The 13,152-nt window shown below is 39.5% G+C and overlaps 2 protein-coding genes across 3 annotated transcripts in view; one reads left to right on the plus strand and one right to left on the minus strand.

Annotated features, from left to right (window-relative positions):
• hip1 (huntingtin interacting protein 1) overlaps positions 1–7,677 on the minus strand; it is a 47,658-nt gene extending 39,981 nt beyond the window's left edge. For both annotated transcript variants that reach the window (XM_034867417.1, XM_034867416.1), the window contains exon 1: positions 7,364–7,677. In XM_034867417.1, coding sequence (XP_034723308.1) covers positions 7,364–7,480 — 117 coding nt within the window. In that variant the 5' untranslated portion in view covers positions 7,481–7,677. The remainder of the gene's footprint in view (positions 1–7,363) is intronic.
• A 3,314-nt stretch (positions 7,678–10,991) lies between these two features.
• Positions 10,992–12,947, plus strand: bcl7bb (BAF chromatin remodeling complex subunit BCL7B b). Its single transcript, XM_034867423.1, has 6 exons — positions 10,992–11,157; positions 11,653–11,728; positions 11,850–11,934; positions 12,084–12,242; positions 12,426–12,529; positions 12,696–12,947. Exons 1-6 carry the CDS (start codon positions 11,045–11,047, stop codon positions 12,765–12,767), a joined length of 609 nt encoding a protein of 202 aa, XP_034723314.1. The 5' UTR covers positions 10,992–11,044; the 3' UTR covers positions 12,768–12,947.
• The last annotated feature ends 205 nt before the right edge of the window (positions 12,948–13,152 follow it).

A 13,152-nucleotide genomic window follows, 5' to 3' on the forward strand; every position in this document is an offset into this window, starting at 1 on the left:
AGTCATGGAAGACAAAGTAACCTGAGGAAAATTCCACAACAGATAGCGGTCATACGTTGGTCACAATGTTTACCAGTAAACGCAACATTTGGTCCCATCTGTTTTGTTTTTCAGAAAACAGCAGTGGACAGTGCTAGTTAGTGTCTGTTAGCTCACAGGGCTCTAGGATGCAACTAACATCTTTCCTAGGTCGCACCGGTGCACCCAATGTCCTCATGTCTGCTGCCTCACCACAAACGAAGCAATGTTGTTTATATCGATATGGTTTTAATTTGCATTACATGACCCATTTCTTCTGTAAAGCCGTGCCTGTGTTTGGATCTCTCCTCTTACTCGCTGCGCAGATCTTCCCCCATTTACTCAGACACGGCTCCCTAGCAACATGGAGAGACTGAGCGGTAACAGCGCCGGTCCCCATTTCTGACATTTGTCCACAGTTTTAACTGTTATTAACACAGCTGTCTATTGTTAAGCATGAGAGGTAAACATGTATTTGTACCTGTGTTTCAGCTGGTAACTCTCTCTTTTCGCTGCCGCCAGGGCGAAAAACCCAGAATAAGTTACTGAATGCAACTAGAGTTCGTAGAGTAATAGAGTGAGACGGAGCTGCTGGACCTGGGCCAGAGATGTGACCCATGGCCAGAATATCATAGTTCATAAAAATGCAGCGTAGTAATGATACAGACATTTCATACACACCACATGTCTAACTATGCTGACCCCCCATTCGGCCGCTTCAAGGCTGGGGGCGTGGCCTTGACCAACTGTTACTTTGCTTGTTTAAAAGCCATAATGTCTCTATCACATGGGTGGGCCAAATACTCATGATGGGCAAAGCAAAGAAAGGGGAGGTAAGATTCCAGATCGGGCCATCGGAGCTTTCATTCTCTGAAAGGCAGAGCAGGATACCCAGGGCTCGGTTTACACCTATCAACATTTGTTTTGGGGCGGGGGAAAAAAAAAACAATACAGCATAGTATCGCAATATTTTCAGTGGCAATACTGTATCAATACACAGGCGCCAAGTTTTGATCTTTTATTTTATACGTATTGGTCAGTTTGTCTGCTTGACTAACCCATTTTGCAACAATAAATTGAAGTGATATGAACAAACAGAGAAATGTGTCATTTTAGATAAAACAGATGTTGACAAAGTTTTCTTTTGGGAACATCATTTGAAAATGGAAAAAAATAGAAGTTTGAAAAAAGGTTATAAATTGCAATATATAGCAGGATATTGCAATATGTTTAAATCCACAATAATATTGTATTGTGGCATAAGTATCGTGATGTATCGTTAGGCATCTGGTGATTCCCACCCCTACGATGGGACCTTCAACCTGTCGTTAGTGTAGCCGCAGCAGCTTATAGGTCTTTTTCTGTTGTTAGATAGCAGACGGAATTGACAAGTAGGCATCTTCATGCAATGCAAAGTTAATGGAGATTGATTGTTTTCCTTCCGGTGTGGGAGGGACTTAAATATGCTGTCTCTATACAGAAATAGCAGACCATAGCATGCTCTGATTGACATATCAGTATCAAGTATTCAACAAAGCTGTGTAATGAAGGGCTTTAAAGACAAAACATTTTCCTAACTATTATTGTTAATACTATTATGATAATAATAGTATTAACTACTACTAGTAGAAGTAGTTTTTTTTAATGTAAATGGGTTTATTAAAGGATAAAAATACTACTCTTGTCATATAGATCCCATCAGAAACAATACGCCTAAAAGATCCATTTTTAAATCCAGGCCACTGTTTTAAAAAGGCTTTTCTATACTATAACAGGACATCAGCTGATTGACCGAGACCAGGCCAGACACGATAATCAATATGCTACTCATTATACCATTGGTGCTGCACATTATACCTCCAGGCTGTTCAACATAAACAGTCTGTCTCCAGACAATGCCGGCTCTTTTCCACTGAGTCTCTTCACTTCCTGGTACCGCGTGGGCCCTTCGTTGTGAGGGCAGCCTCACAGAGCATTTCTCACATACAGCATTCCCACTCTGTCTCTGCCTGGCCTTCAGTCAGCCAACCAAAGCCTGTCCCCTTTTAATAAAAGTTCTTAAGTTTTTACATAGAATTATGTGTCATCTCATCATCACCATCATATTCCAATTAGCTTCTAAAAAATCAAGTTAAGCATTGATGACACATAGTATCTTCCTAAATAAATAAATAAATAAATATTACACATGTATAGGGTGAATGACAAGGAGTAAAAAAGAGGTTTGTTGCAGATATGGGATATCCAGCTGATACCTCTGATATCATAACCTTTTGATATATCTTTAAAAAAAAATAGTTGCAGTAATAAATAAATAAACCCTGTGCACAGGGGTAAAGTCCTCGAACATCGATATCTCATCCCCGCAAGACTGACTCTGAGGTTACAATGTGTAGTTTTTAAGGTCAACTCTATGTCTCCCAATGCTTAAGTCCAACACAGATATATATATATATATATATATATATATATTATACATATAATATATATATAAACAAGCTTTCTCTTTCATCTGACCTGTTGTATAAATTAACAACTATCCATGCGAGTGGGCATGATCAGTATAAGGGCTTGCCAATAATTTAATATTATCTCTAATAATCATATATGTTGATTATTCAACAAACCTCTGTTGAAAATGAATGGTTCTGCAAGTAATCAAAAACTGACAAATGTAGCTAAAGCTTAGTCTGTTTGTCTGTAATGTAGAAGAGTTAGGATACAGTTCATTGCATTGAACATCAGTTTGACCACTTTTGATTGTATAGTGTTTACCATAGCTAAAAAAAGTAAAAAAGAGAAAAAAAAAGAAAAGATGAGCGATAAGAGCTTACTGACCGAAGGTTAGCTCCATTAGTCAGTGCAGAATGTACTGTCAGCCTGTATTGTTTTTAAATTATTATTTAAAAGCAGGCTAATTTGCAAACCACATGCTTACACAGATGAAGCAGGTTTAAGTCTGACTTTTGACCTTTGGTGCATGTAAAACAAAAACAACACTCCATCTCTGTCTCTCTCTCTCTCTCTCTCTCTCTTTCTCCTTTACTCTGCTGTGAAACACAGACGAGAACTCCAAAACAATGCGTAAATCGAAGCTATTGTCAAATGCCGCCAGAAACTCTTTGTTGCATTATTCTACAGCCAGTGCAATGAGGCCACAAACCACTGCCTGCTGTTTCTGCCGCCTCAGTGCTTTTAATGGTCTCGCTTCCATGCCTGCATGCTTGTCTGTGTTTACTGTAGGCATGCGGATATCCTTCCATAACTACCCTGCACTTTGAGTTGCAGGATTTAAATGAAGCAAAGGAAGACTTCAGACAATAAACAATGGATGGGAGAACAATAAGGCAAAGAGAAAGACAAAATACAGTGGAGAAAGAGGCAGAGAGATGGGGGGATTAAAAAATTCTTGTCTATGTCCGCCCTGCTGAGTCCTGCTTGTGCCCGAGGCCCAGGGCCCCGCTCCTCCCCTGAATTCCACAGCTGCCAGGGCACCGAACAGCAAAAAAAAAGGGTGCATTGGCTAAAGGTTGTTCCTTAATGCAGGTCCATACTGTACCCCAGTCATTCCCAACCAGGGGTATTTGTGAACAAGGGTTACTTCTGCAGCTGCTAGGAGATATGTGTGAGAGACTATGGTGTAATCAACTAATTATAAAAAAAATTGTTAGGCCATTTAATTGTTCAAATATATATTTACACTGAGAACACATTCAGTCAGACGTAACAATTGAGAGTGCGTAAAAAGTGGTTAGCAGCCAGCAGACAGGAGGGGCAGTTAAATGGTTAGCTAAATGTCAAATATAAATGGAAATAATTAAAATGTATTGATTAACAGTTAAAATTGTTAATTAATGGATAAAGTCAAAGTAGCTAGCTAAAAGTAATGGATTAGCAGTTAAAATAGTTAGCTAAAAGTAAAAGATAAAAGAAAGTAGTTAGCTAAAACTCATCAATTACCAGTTGAAATTGTAAATTAAAAGTAACGGATTAGCAGTTGAAACAGTTAGGTGAAAGTATTGGACAAAAGGTTTAAATGTTTAGCTAAAAAAGATATAAAATAGTTAAAGTTGGCTCAAAGTAAAAGATAAATGTTTTAAATTGTTAGCCAAAGTATGGACGCACGGTTTCAATAGTTAGCTAAAAAAAGTGGATTAGCAGTTGAAACAGTAAATGGTGGCTAAAGGTAAAAGATACATTATTTTAAATGATAGCTGAAATTATAAAAAGTTTCAGTTGTCAGCTAAACGTAATGGATTAGCTGTTGAAAACATTAATATAAGCTAAAAGTAACTTTTTAAACAGGCAATAGATAAATGGTTATAAAGTCCAGCTTCTGCTACTCCAAGTGGTAGCAGAATGAATGCAAACTTGACCTAACCGACCGTAATATTGACAGTTCAATGGGATAGAAAAGGTACATTCACACCAACTGCCAAACAAGCATGTCTTCAAATACAGATACAAACAGGACTCCTCAATGACACCCATGTGGACAAGTAAAGGAGGAAGGAGGGAGGAGGAGGCTGGCAGCCGGTCTAATTTTAAGGCCTTAATTATGTAACATGTGGTGTCACTCATGGGCTCACGCTGCATGTCCCAACTGAGGAATTGGTGCCCCAAAAGTTTTCCACAAGCACTAATTTTGGCTCATAGTGGTCCAGAGATTACTGGTTATTACAGATTACCTACATCAGCTTTCAAATGAAAAACCTCTCCTGGCCTCTGACAGCTTGGAGACGGTTTTGCAGTCTAGGAAAGGGTTGGCATCTCTGACATTTTGGAGTCTTAAAATAAAGATTATAACAAGTGTTTAGTACTAACTTGTTATTTACTCGTCTATTGCGAACACAATAGAACACCAAAGGACGGAATGCTGTTCAAGACAAACACACCAAAGATTAAATCTCGTAAACTCTAATTTAAAGAGTTAGCTACTATTATGAGGAAAAACATGTCATTAAAAGCAGGCGCTGTGTGCTATAGGGCTGCCCTGTTTCTTTCTTTTTATAACCCAGTGTGGACACTATGGCAGAGAAGATTTTGAACACACCCTGGTTGTTTATCCAACTCAACAGAGATATAGGCAAACACTTCTCTGAATCAGCATTTTACACAGATATGGCTTTACAGTAGGTGAGTCTGCTGTCTGCAGAGCACACTGCTCATAGCTTGTAAGTGTAGGTTGCATGCTGAAGGACATACTGTATAATCCACAGTTTACCCTGGCTTTGTACTGGCATACAGCCGACAGTTGTTTCTCTAGTGACACAGTTCTCTACATCCATTGCAACTGATTATAAAAGTTATTCTGCACTGTGGTTAACACACTCACATATCGGTAGCAACCAATTTTAATAACACAAAAAGTCTCTTGTAACAATAATATTAGTCTATATCCATGACGTTCCACTTCGGTGCCGCACAAAGTTCCGCTGGGTTCATGTCTTTTCGCCGATGTCAATTTCCTTCCGCTTTCTTTGTGTTGGAATTTAACTCCGGTTGATTTATGAGCACTGCGGTTAACTGCGCCTCAGATCTCTGCATGGCAAATTGAGACAGCTAGCTGGATTATCTGTCCAATCTGAGTTTTTCTCGCACAACTAAAAACCAACTTTGAACGTACATTTTCCACCAAAACATCCTCTGCAGCGTTGTGAAGGAAGGTCTGGCAATGCGAGGCCACAATAATATGGAAAAACTTAACATGGGCTTATTAATATAACATTTACTAAGCCTTCACTGCACTTTATTGCTTAAAAGAGATGGCTGGAGATGACCAAAGCAGACAGACCGATATGCAGACAGACAGGAGGTGAAAGCAAGCCACCCAGCAGATTTAGGAAGCTTTAGAGCACAACAGATCACATCAGATTATCTCTGGCTGATCCCCTGTAAAGTAGACAGCAGATTCATTGATTCCTGCACCGCCCGCCATGGCTCTGGATCCCCCAGTCAAAAGTCAACCAGCAATGAAACTGGCACAATTGGTATCAAGAACAAAACAGCTGTGCTGCGGTCTATACATGTTGGAACACTGATGAATAATATCAAAACAAACTTGGGCTTGTTTTATTCTGCATGGCTATTTTCACCCTCCCTATTGGTAGCAGTGATCTGATCAACTGCAAATCTCTGTGATTTGTTTAAATTATCTCAGATAGAGATTAGAGCTGTATTCCATTCAAACAATTTTACTTTTATTGCCACAACACATTATTAGAACTCAGAATAAATTATGTAAATCTATTGTGTTGTGACCCAGGAGCCACTTTAGCCTTGACACGCGTTCAGAGGGTGGGATCTTAGGAGCCTGACAGGGACCTATACTGACCAGGCTTGGCTCAGGACACATGAAGCCACGCAAGCGTCTCTCCCAGCCACTCTAATCCATGCCGCTACTGTTCCGGATGGGAGAGGCGTGGGGGACTGAGAGGGGGGGGGGGGGGAACTGTATGCAACCATCCAGACGCAGAATCGCCAAATACCTACTGTCCAATTTAGCAGCCGCTTTAAACGGGAGAAGCATGTTGCAGCACTACCATAGCGGTTTGTGGTGCCTTGATTTATCTGACCTACTTTCTGCCCCCTTTCCCTCCCCTATGCCTGAGTCTGGGGAGAGGGGAGGGGAGACCACCAGGCAGGAAGCAGCAGGCTCCACAGCATAACAGCAGCCTACATGCATATGCTCATTGGGAGAGTCCTTACTACAAAGGCAGATGCACTGTAGCTTTTGAAGCTACACAGCATTCATTGTTCACCAGAAGCCATACAAGAGTACTAAACAAAATAAGCAAAGAAAAAGCAGCCCTAATCTCTTTATTTAGATCTCATCATACCATCGTCACTGATCCTACATTTGTGGGAGACCTAGGCACCGAGCAGCCTGTCACACTTGACTCAGCTCCACAAAGCCTTAACTTGCCTCCTTCTTTTTTTCTGGCTTATCCAGCAGATAGGCTAAACAGCGGAGCTATCTGAATTCAAAAAGGCCATTGACCTACATTTCAACAGCTCTTTTGTTTTACAGTGGACTCAATGGTAGCCTATCTCTGCTGATTATAGACAGACATCAGGAAAGGCAACACTGTCCCATAATCTGGATCAAGTGCATGAACGGCGGAGTATCAAAATTTGGGATTCTCTAAATATGTCAAATGTGGTAATGGTGTGACAAGACAAAATCTCACACTGCATAGTTTAATTAAGGAGCTGAGAGTAAACATTCTGACATGACTACTCCCACTGTATAAAGCGCCTCTCTGTCAGGACTTGGCTTCATTCCACGCTTTCAGGAAAATAATTCTATCATTACATTATTGTGACCCCCCCCTCTGCTCCATACCTGCCCTCTCTCAAAGTTTTCCTTCTCCAGCTCCAGGCTGTTGGCCCCCCCAGTCCGTCGGATCACTTTGGGAATAGCGTTGGGTACTTGCTGCATGGAGCTTTTCACTCGATCCATTGTCGTCTTTTTTCACAACAGCGAAAAAAAACTTTCAGCCTATCAAAAAAAGGCTAGACTGTAAAACAACTAAAAATAAAAGCTGCACTAACTATGGCGGGCAGCAGTCCATGCTGGGCTGGACTCGTCGCCCCTTTTCACTGGATCATTTGGCCTCTCTATCCACCACCCCAGACAGTGACAGGAGCAGTCGGAACGGCACCAGTGTAAAGTGAGCCAGGCTTAGAGGAAGGGGACACTTCAAGCTTTTCAAAATAAAACTAGCTGTAGATAGGGGGGCATTTTTTTGTCTTAGTGTAGGCATTGTTTTAGTAGCCTACTGTGCAACATCGGCAGTGCCGCTGCTAGTTAGCTTAGCATAGTGAATGGAATACTAGACGATTTCCTTGGCAGATATTGACTTGGGACAGTGCTTCCGCTGTGCTTTCAACCAACATAGTCCCAAATGACAACAACAACAAAACAATAATGATAGTCTTACTGGCCTACAGTTAGGGCCTAAGGTAGTCACGAGGTAGCCATTCACAGATACAGTAAATCTTGAGGTTTTAGTGTGCCACATGTATGTTTAACATTAAAACATGATTCATAATATCAATAATAAAAAGGTATGTGGCTTTAGGCCGCCCAACACGTCATTGTATCAGTATATCACAATATCAGAATCAGAATCAGAAAGCAGTTTATTTCCACAGTAGAAGAACTACATGGAATGTGCCTTGGTGATCGTATATATATAACATAAAGATTAATAAGAATAAAATATAAATACTAAACCAGAGACAAATAGATACAAAATACTTATAGTTCAAGCACTGTGTGCAATGTTGGTACAGTCCAGGATGGAGTTTAGTACAAAGTATTTTTGCCACAGGTGGAGAGGGAATTGACTGTCAATGACAGTGGGGGACCGGGGAATAGTAGGGGGGTGTTATTTAAGGGGTCCTTGGCTTAAAAAACGTGGAAGACTGAAGCTATAATGCGTGAAATGAAATTAGGTCCAATTCTTACATGTAAAACAAGATCAAAATTACTTGTAACTAATAAACTCAAATGTGTATTGAACTAAAACCCGGAAGGTCTCAATTTACAATACATGTATTTGGATATTTTCTCTGGCAACTGTCACAGACTCCTCCCAGTGTTGTAGCCACTGGCTGGAGCTGCAGCAGGCCCCGCCCACATCAATAAAGTGTTGGGATTTATTGTCTACCCCTGTCCAAAAGAAAAACTCCTGCAGTCTTATTATACAAATATACTGTATGTACAGTACATCTAAACAAAAGATAAGACAGGGTTGGTGAATTCAGGCAACTTCGGGAACAGTGATATTTAGTCTTAGACCGTTAAAGTATTGCTGTTAAATTAAGAAAACAACCAAAAACACAATAGATATAGAAATTGCATTTATTGTAGTTGTTGAAATTATGCTAAAAATATGCTTGAGGTTGTAGGCAGCAATAATTTAATGTGAGAAATCATAACCCTTGTCTATATGCTCAAACAATCTCATAGTAAAATGCAAGGACAATATTTGAATCTATTAAATATAAATATGTAATATAATTTAATCAGCTTCAATTGCTAATTACTGACAATACAGTATTTGTAATGCCATATGCATCTGCAGAAAACATAAACATGAGTTCCATTATGGTGTCCTGATTGGTGCTGCCACAGCTTGTCCAAGTAACAATAGACAGGTACTGAGCAGTCAGCGCCAGTGTGCCGCAAGGGTGCCACTATCAGCACTGTCTGAGTAGTGGTTTCAATTATTATTGTCATCACACAATATTTTTATAAGGGTTTTTGAACGTACACCAAAGTCTACTCCAATCAGTTTTGGTAAGGAGCTGGTTAAAGAGAGCAGATCCGGCTGCTCTTGCATTCCCTGGAGGATATAGGCAAGCAATGGATGATATCTTGTCAGTGATCATATGATGAGTGAATGCAAACAGCAACAGACTCAGCCTTTGCTCTCAGTCTTAGGTGGAGCCTGTTTGCTCTGCATAACTCGAGACTACCATCTGCTGATCAAACACGGGAACTAGAAGTCATTTTACATGTAATTAAGCTTTTGTCAACACAGTAGCAAAGGTGAATCCGGTTTTTCACATTCACAATAATAAATTATATAAGCGAGATTTAAAAGCAAAATGATAAATAAATGGTGGAAGAAGTACTTAGATCCTAAAGTAAAAGGACTACTAAAATTACTCAAAGTAAACGTCCTGTATTGAAAATCACACTTCAGTAAAAGTAAAGAAGTATTATCAGCTAAACGTACTTTAAGTATCAAAAGTATAAGTACACATTCTTGAAAAAAAAAACTGGCCCCTGTGACAGATTTATTATCATATATCACATTCTTAGATTTTTAAAATATCTTTAACTGTTGTAGCTGGTTGACGTGGAGCAAATTTGATCTATTTTTGATACTGTTTTAAACTGTGGTACTTTGTTCCAGTGGATCCCAACCTGGGGGTCAGGCCCCCTCCAGAGAGTCAAGAAGATAAAGCTGAGTCATCATGAAAATATTAACAGTAATAATAAAGAAAATTCAAATTCTGCAACTCAAATCATATTATAGACTCTACTTTTTGTGAAATATCAAAGTGTTACTCTTTGGGCCTCAAACAATTATCTAAATGAAACCATCTGAGTCTAAGTCTGGCTGGATGAATTATTCTTTAGTGGAACTGCTAACATCTAAATTGGGACAAGGGCACCAACCAAATACAGTTTTTTGTGAAAGGTGCCACATGCCAAAAATGTTTGAAACCATCGGTTTTTATCTTTAACAATGCACTTTAAGCGTATATAGAATCTTAAGTAGTAAAGTAACTAGAAACTATACCTAAAAAAAGAAGTAAAAAAGGTACAATATAAAAGATAAGAAAGACTTTATTGTCATCCATATAGTTCAGTACAGTACATAAAGGAACAAAATTGTGTTTCCCTGATCCCCAATGCAAAAAAAAAAATTAAATAATATTTAAGGTGCAAACAACAAGATGCAAAAACAGGTACAGAACACGATACAAGACAAGGTAGGCTAAACACATATAGTGCAACAACAAACATGCAGTGCAATGGCAGAAAATGTGTCTACAGGTAGTGTAAATAAAAGTTAACAAATGTAAAGTGATAAACAAGAGTAAAAGCAGTTTTGGGGTCTTTGAGAATATTTATTTAGTAAGGTGCGATAGCAATTATGGTCCAATATTACTAAATTGTAATGTGGTAGAAATACTCAAGTTAATTACAAGATAAGTAATTCAAATGTGTACTTAAGACCAGTATGTGTGTATATATGTATAGAGTATGCACTGTTAATAACTTCCAACCCAGATAAATAAATACATTATGAATGAATAAATAAATAAATAAATAAAAAACACTCACCACCCAATCACTACAGTAGCTTACATACAGTATGGGCATACTGACTGAGAAAGATAAAGCACAAAAAAAGAGGGGGGGAAATGAGATGATGAGATCTCGCGAGATTACCACTGTAACGGTGGACTGGGGCTTGGTCGAAGTTTTCAGATGCATCTGTAGATGAATCATAACAGCATCAAGATGTCGGGACGATCAGGCCGCGCTGAGACTCGAAGTCGGGCTAAAGATGACATTAAAAAGGTCCTGGCAGCCATCGAGAAGGTGCGCAAATGGTACGTAGGCTGTCTTGGGGAAAATATGGAGGGAAATGTATCGGTAGACTGTAGCCTGATATCTGCTGCGTCGCGCAACAAACTTCAGTCGGAAAAGTTAGATGATTGACGGAGCTGCTGACTAATCAATGCCCCGGGTTGACAGGAGAGGCGGAGCTAGCCGAGTTTTTTTCTGCCTAGAGCTGTCAATATGGCCTCAGCCTCACATGTTGTGCGACGTAATGTAGACGACTGTGCCGTATTCACATAACATTACACTAATGAACACCTTCGGACCTATCTTCGTGGCTTTTAAACGCCATGTAAAGTAAACGATGGCTGGAAGTGAGCACAACAGGACATTTGATTAGCTGTTATCTCTGCTGTGGAGAGAAAGGACACGACCATGCAGGCTATGTCATGTTACAGATGTATACAATTAAAGCAGATGATTTAGTGTTACACCTTTCGAAAATAATAACTAATAACGAACTAATTAACAAATTTCATTCTCAGGGAGAAGAAATGGGTGACAGTTGGAGACACATCTTTACGCATATTCAAATGGGTGCCAGTAACAGAAACAAAGCAGGTGGGGGCCTCTGTCACATAAACAAAAAACTAAATAAAAAAAATCACTATCTCGCTTTCAAAAATGTATTTCAATAAATCTAGTAAGTAGTCTGATTTTACAAACCCTTCTTTGTGTTCAGATATATCGCACCAAATCCACAGGTGGAGATAGAGGACTGAAAGATGTGGTCCTGGAAAACACAAATTCTTTACTGGATTTCACCGGTGAGTTTTGTGGCTGTATTTATTATAATACTGGAACCACTGCATGTAGGTAAAGCCAAAAGATCACACAATCAAACTCATAAAATTGAAAAACAAAAACAGCATGAAAACAGTCCACCCGATGTTCAGTACAACTCTTCTCTGCTCAGATGAAAACAGCAACCAGAGCTTTCTGTCAGACGTTTATCAACCTAAAATGGATAACAGCAGCAGCACTTCAAGCTCGCAGCAGGTCAGCCCTCCACACACCTCCAGCCTCCGTACCGAAGACTCTCAGCCCCCGATGCTGGGCCAGGAGAGTGTGGACGGTATGTGGATTGCTCTCTCAAGTATATCTTCACTCATTTTCATTTAAGTATAAAAGGCGATCCTATAGAGCTCAGTGGTGAGAGTTATCAACAATACAATTAGTTGTGTCCTGTACTGCCTTTGTATTCCCTCACTGTCAAAGCTGCATTAATGAGGATATAATTCCACCCTTGTGTATGCAGAACCAGTTCATTCAGGACAGGAGGGGGCTGATGAGCCTCCCACTCTCATCAAGGAGGACCTTCTTTCATCAGGAGCCGTCAGACGGAGCACCCCAGACACACAGGTTCACTTTCTGGAAATGGGTTCAAAAAAACACCGGAACTGTTTTCTTAGATTAATTAAGAATGAACTCCTGTCACAGCTGTCTGTCTGTTGCATGGTGTCAGTTAATGTTCATTTTAACTAGAATGGTGTCAAAACATGTAAACGTGTTTCTTTTTATTCAACAGGAGGAATTGGCTGAATCAGGAGCACCCCCTTTAAAGAAGATTTGCACAGGAGAAAATGCTGCTCTGAGATAGCTCATTTGTAATAATTTTGTCAAAATGCACACGATACCTGTCCTCAGTTGGATTAGCTGAGCTTACAAAATGATTCCAAGATTCTCTTGACATATTTACGCAAATTTTACATTACAGCAAATGAGAAAAAAATGTTTTTACAGCAAAATCCTTGTTCACTTTTAAAAGGACTTTAAAGTATGCTGTTCTAATTGATTTCTAAAATGAATGAAGAGGATTTTCCAAACTTTGTGTGTCAAGTCCCTGTTATTGCAGGCAGTGTGTATTTCAATTCACATGCTGTAAATGTTTTTTTTTGGCAAAAAACTGTTTTGGATTTACTTATGCAGTTGAACTTTACGTTTGCATGTTTCCATATCCTATTGCTTTATTTTTTAAGGTTTAC

Source organism: Etheostoma cragini, chromosome 3, assembly GCF_013103735.1.
Source record: "Etheostoma cragini isolate CJK2018 chromosome 3, CSU_Ecrag_1.0, whole genome shotgun sequence".
NCBI classification, from domain to species: domain Eukaryota; kingdom Metazoa; phylum Chordata; class Actinopteri; order Perciformes; family Percidae; genus Etheostoma; species Etheostoma cragini.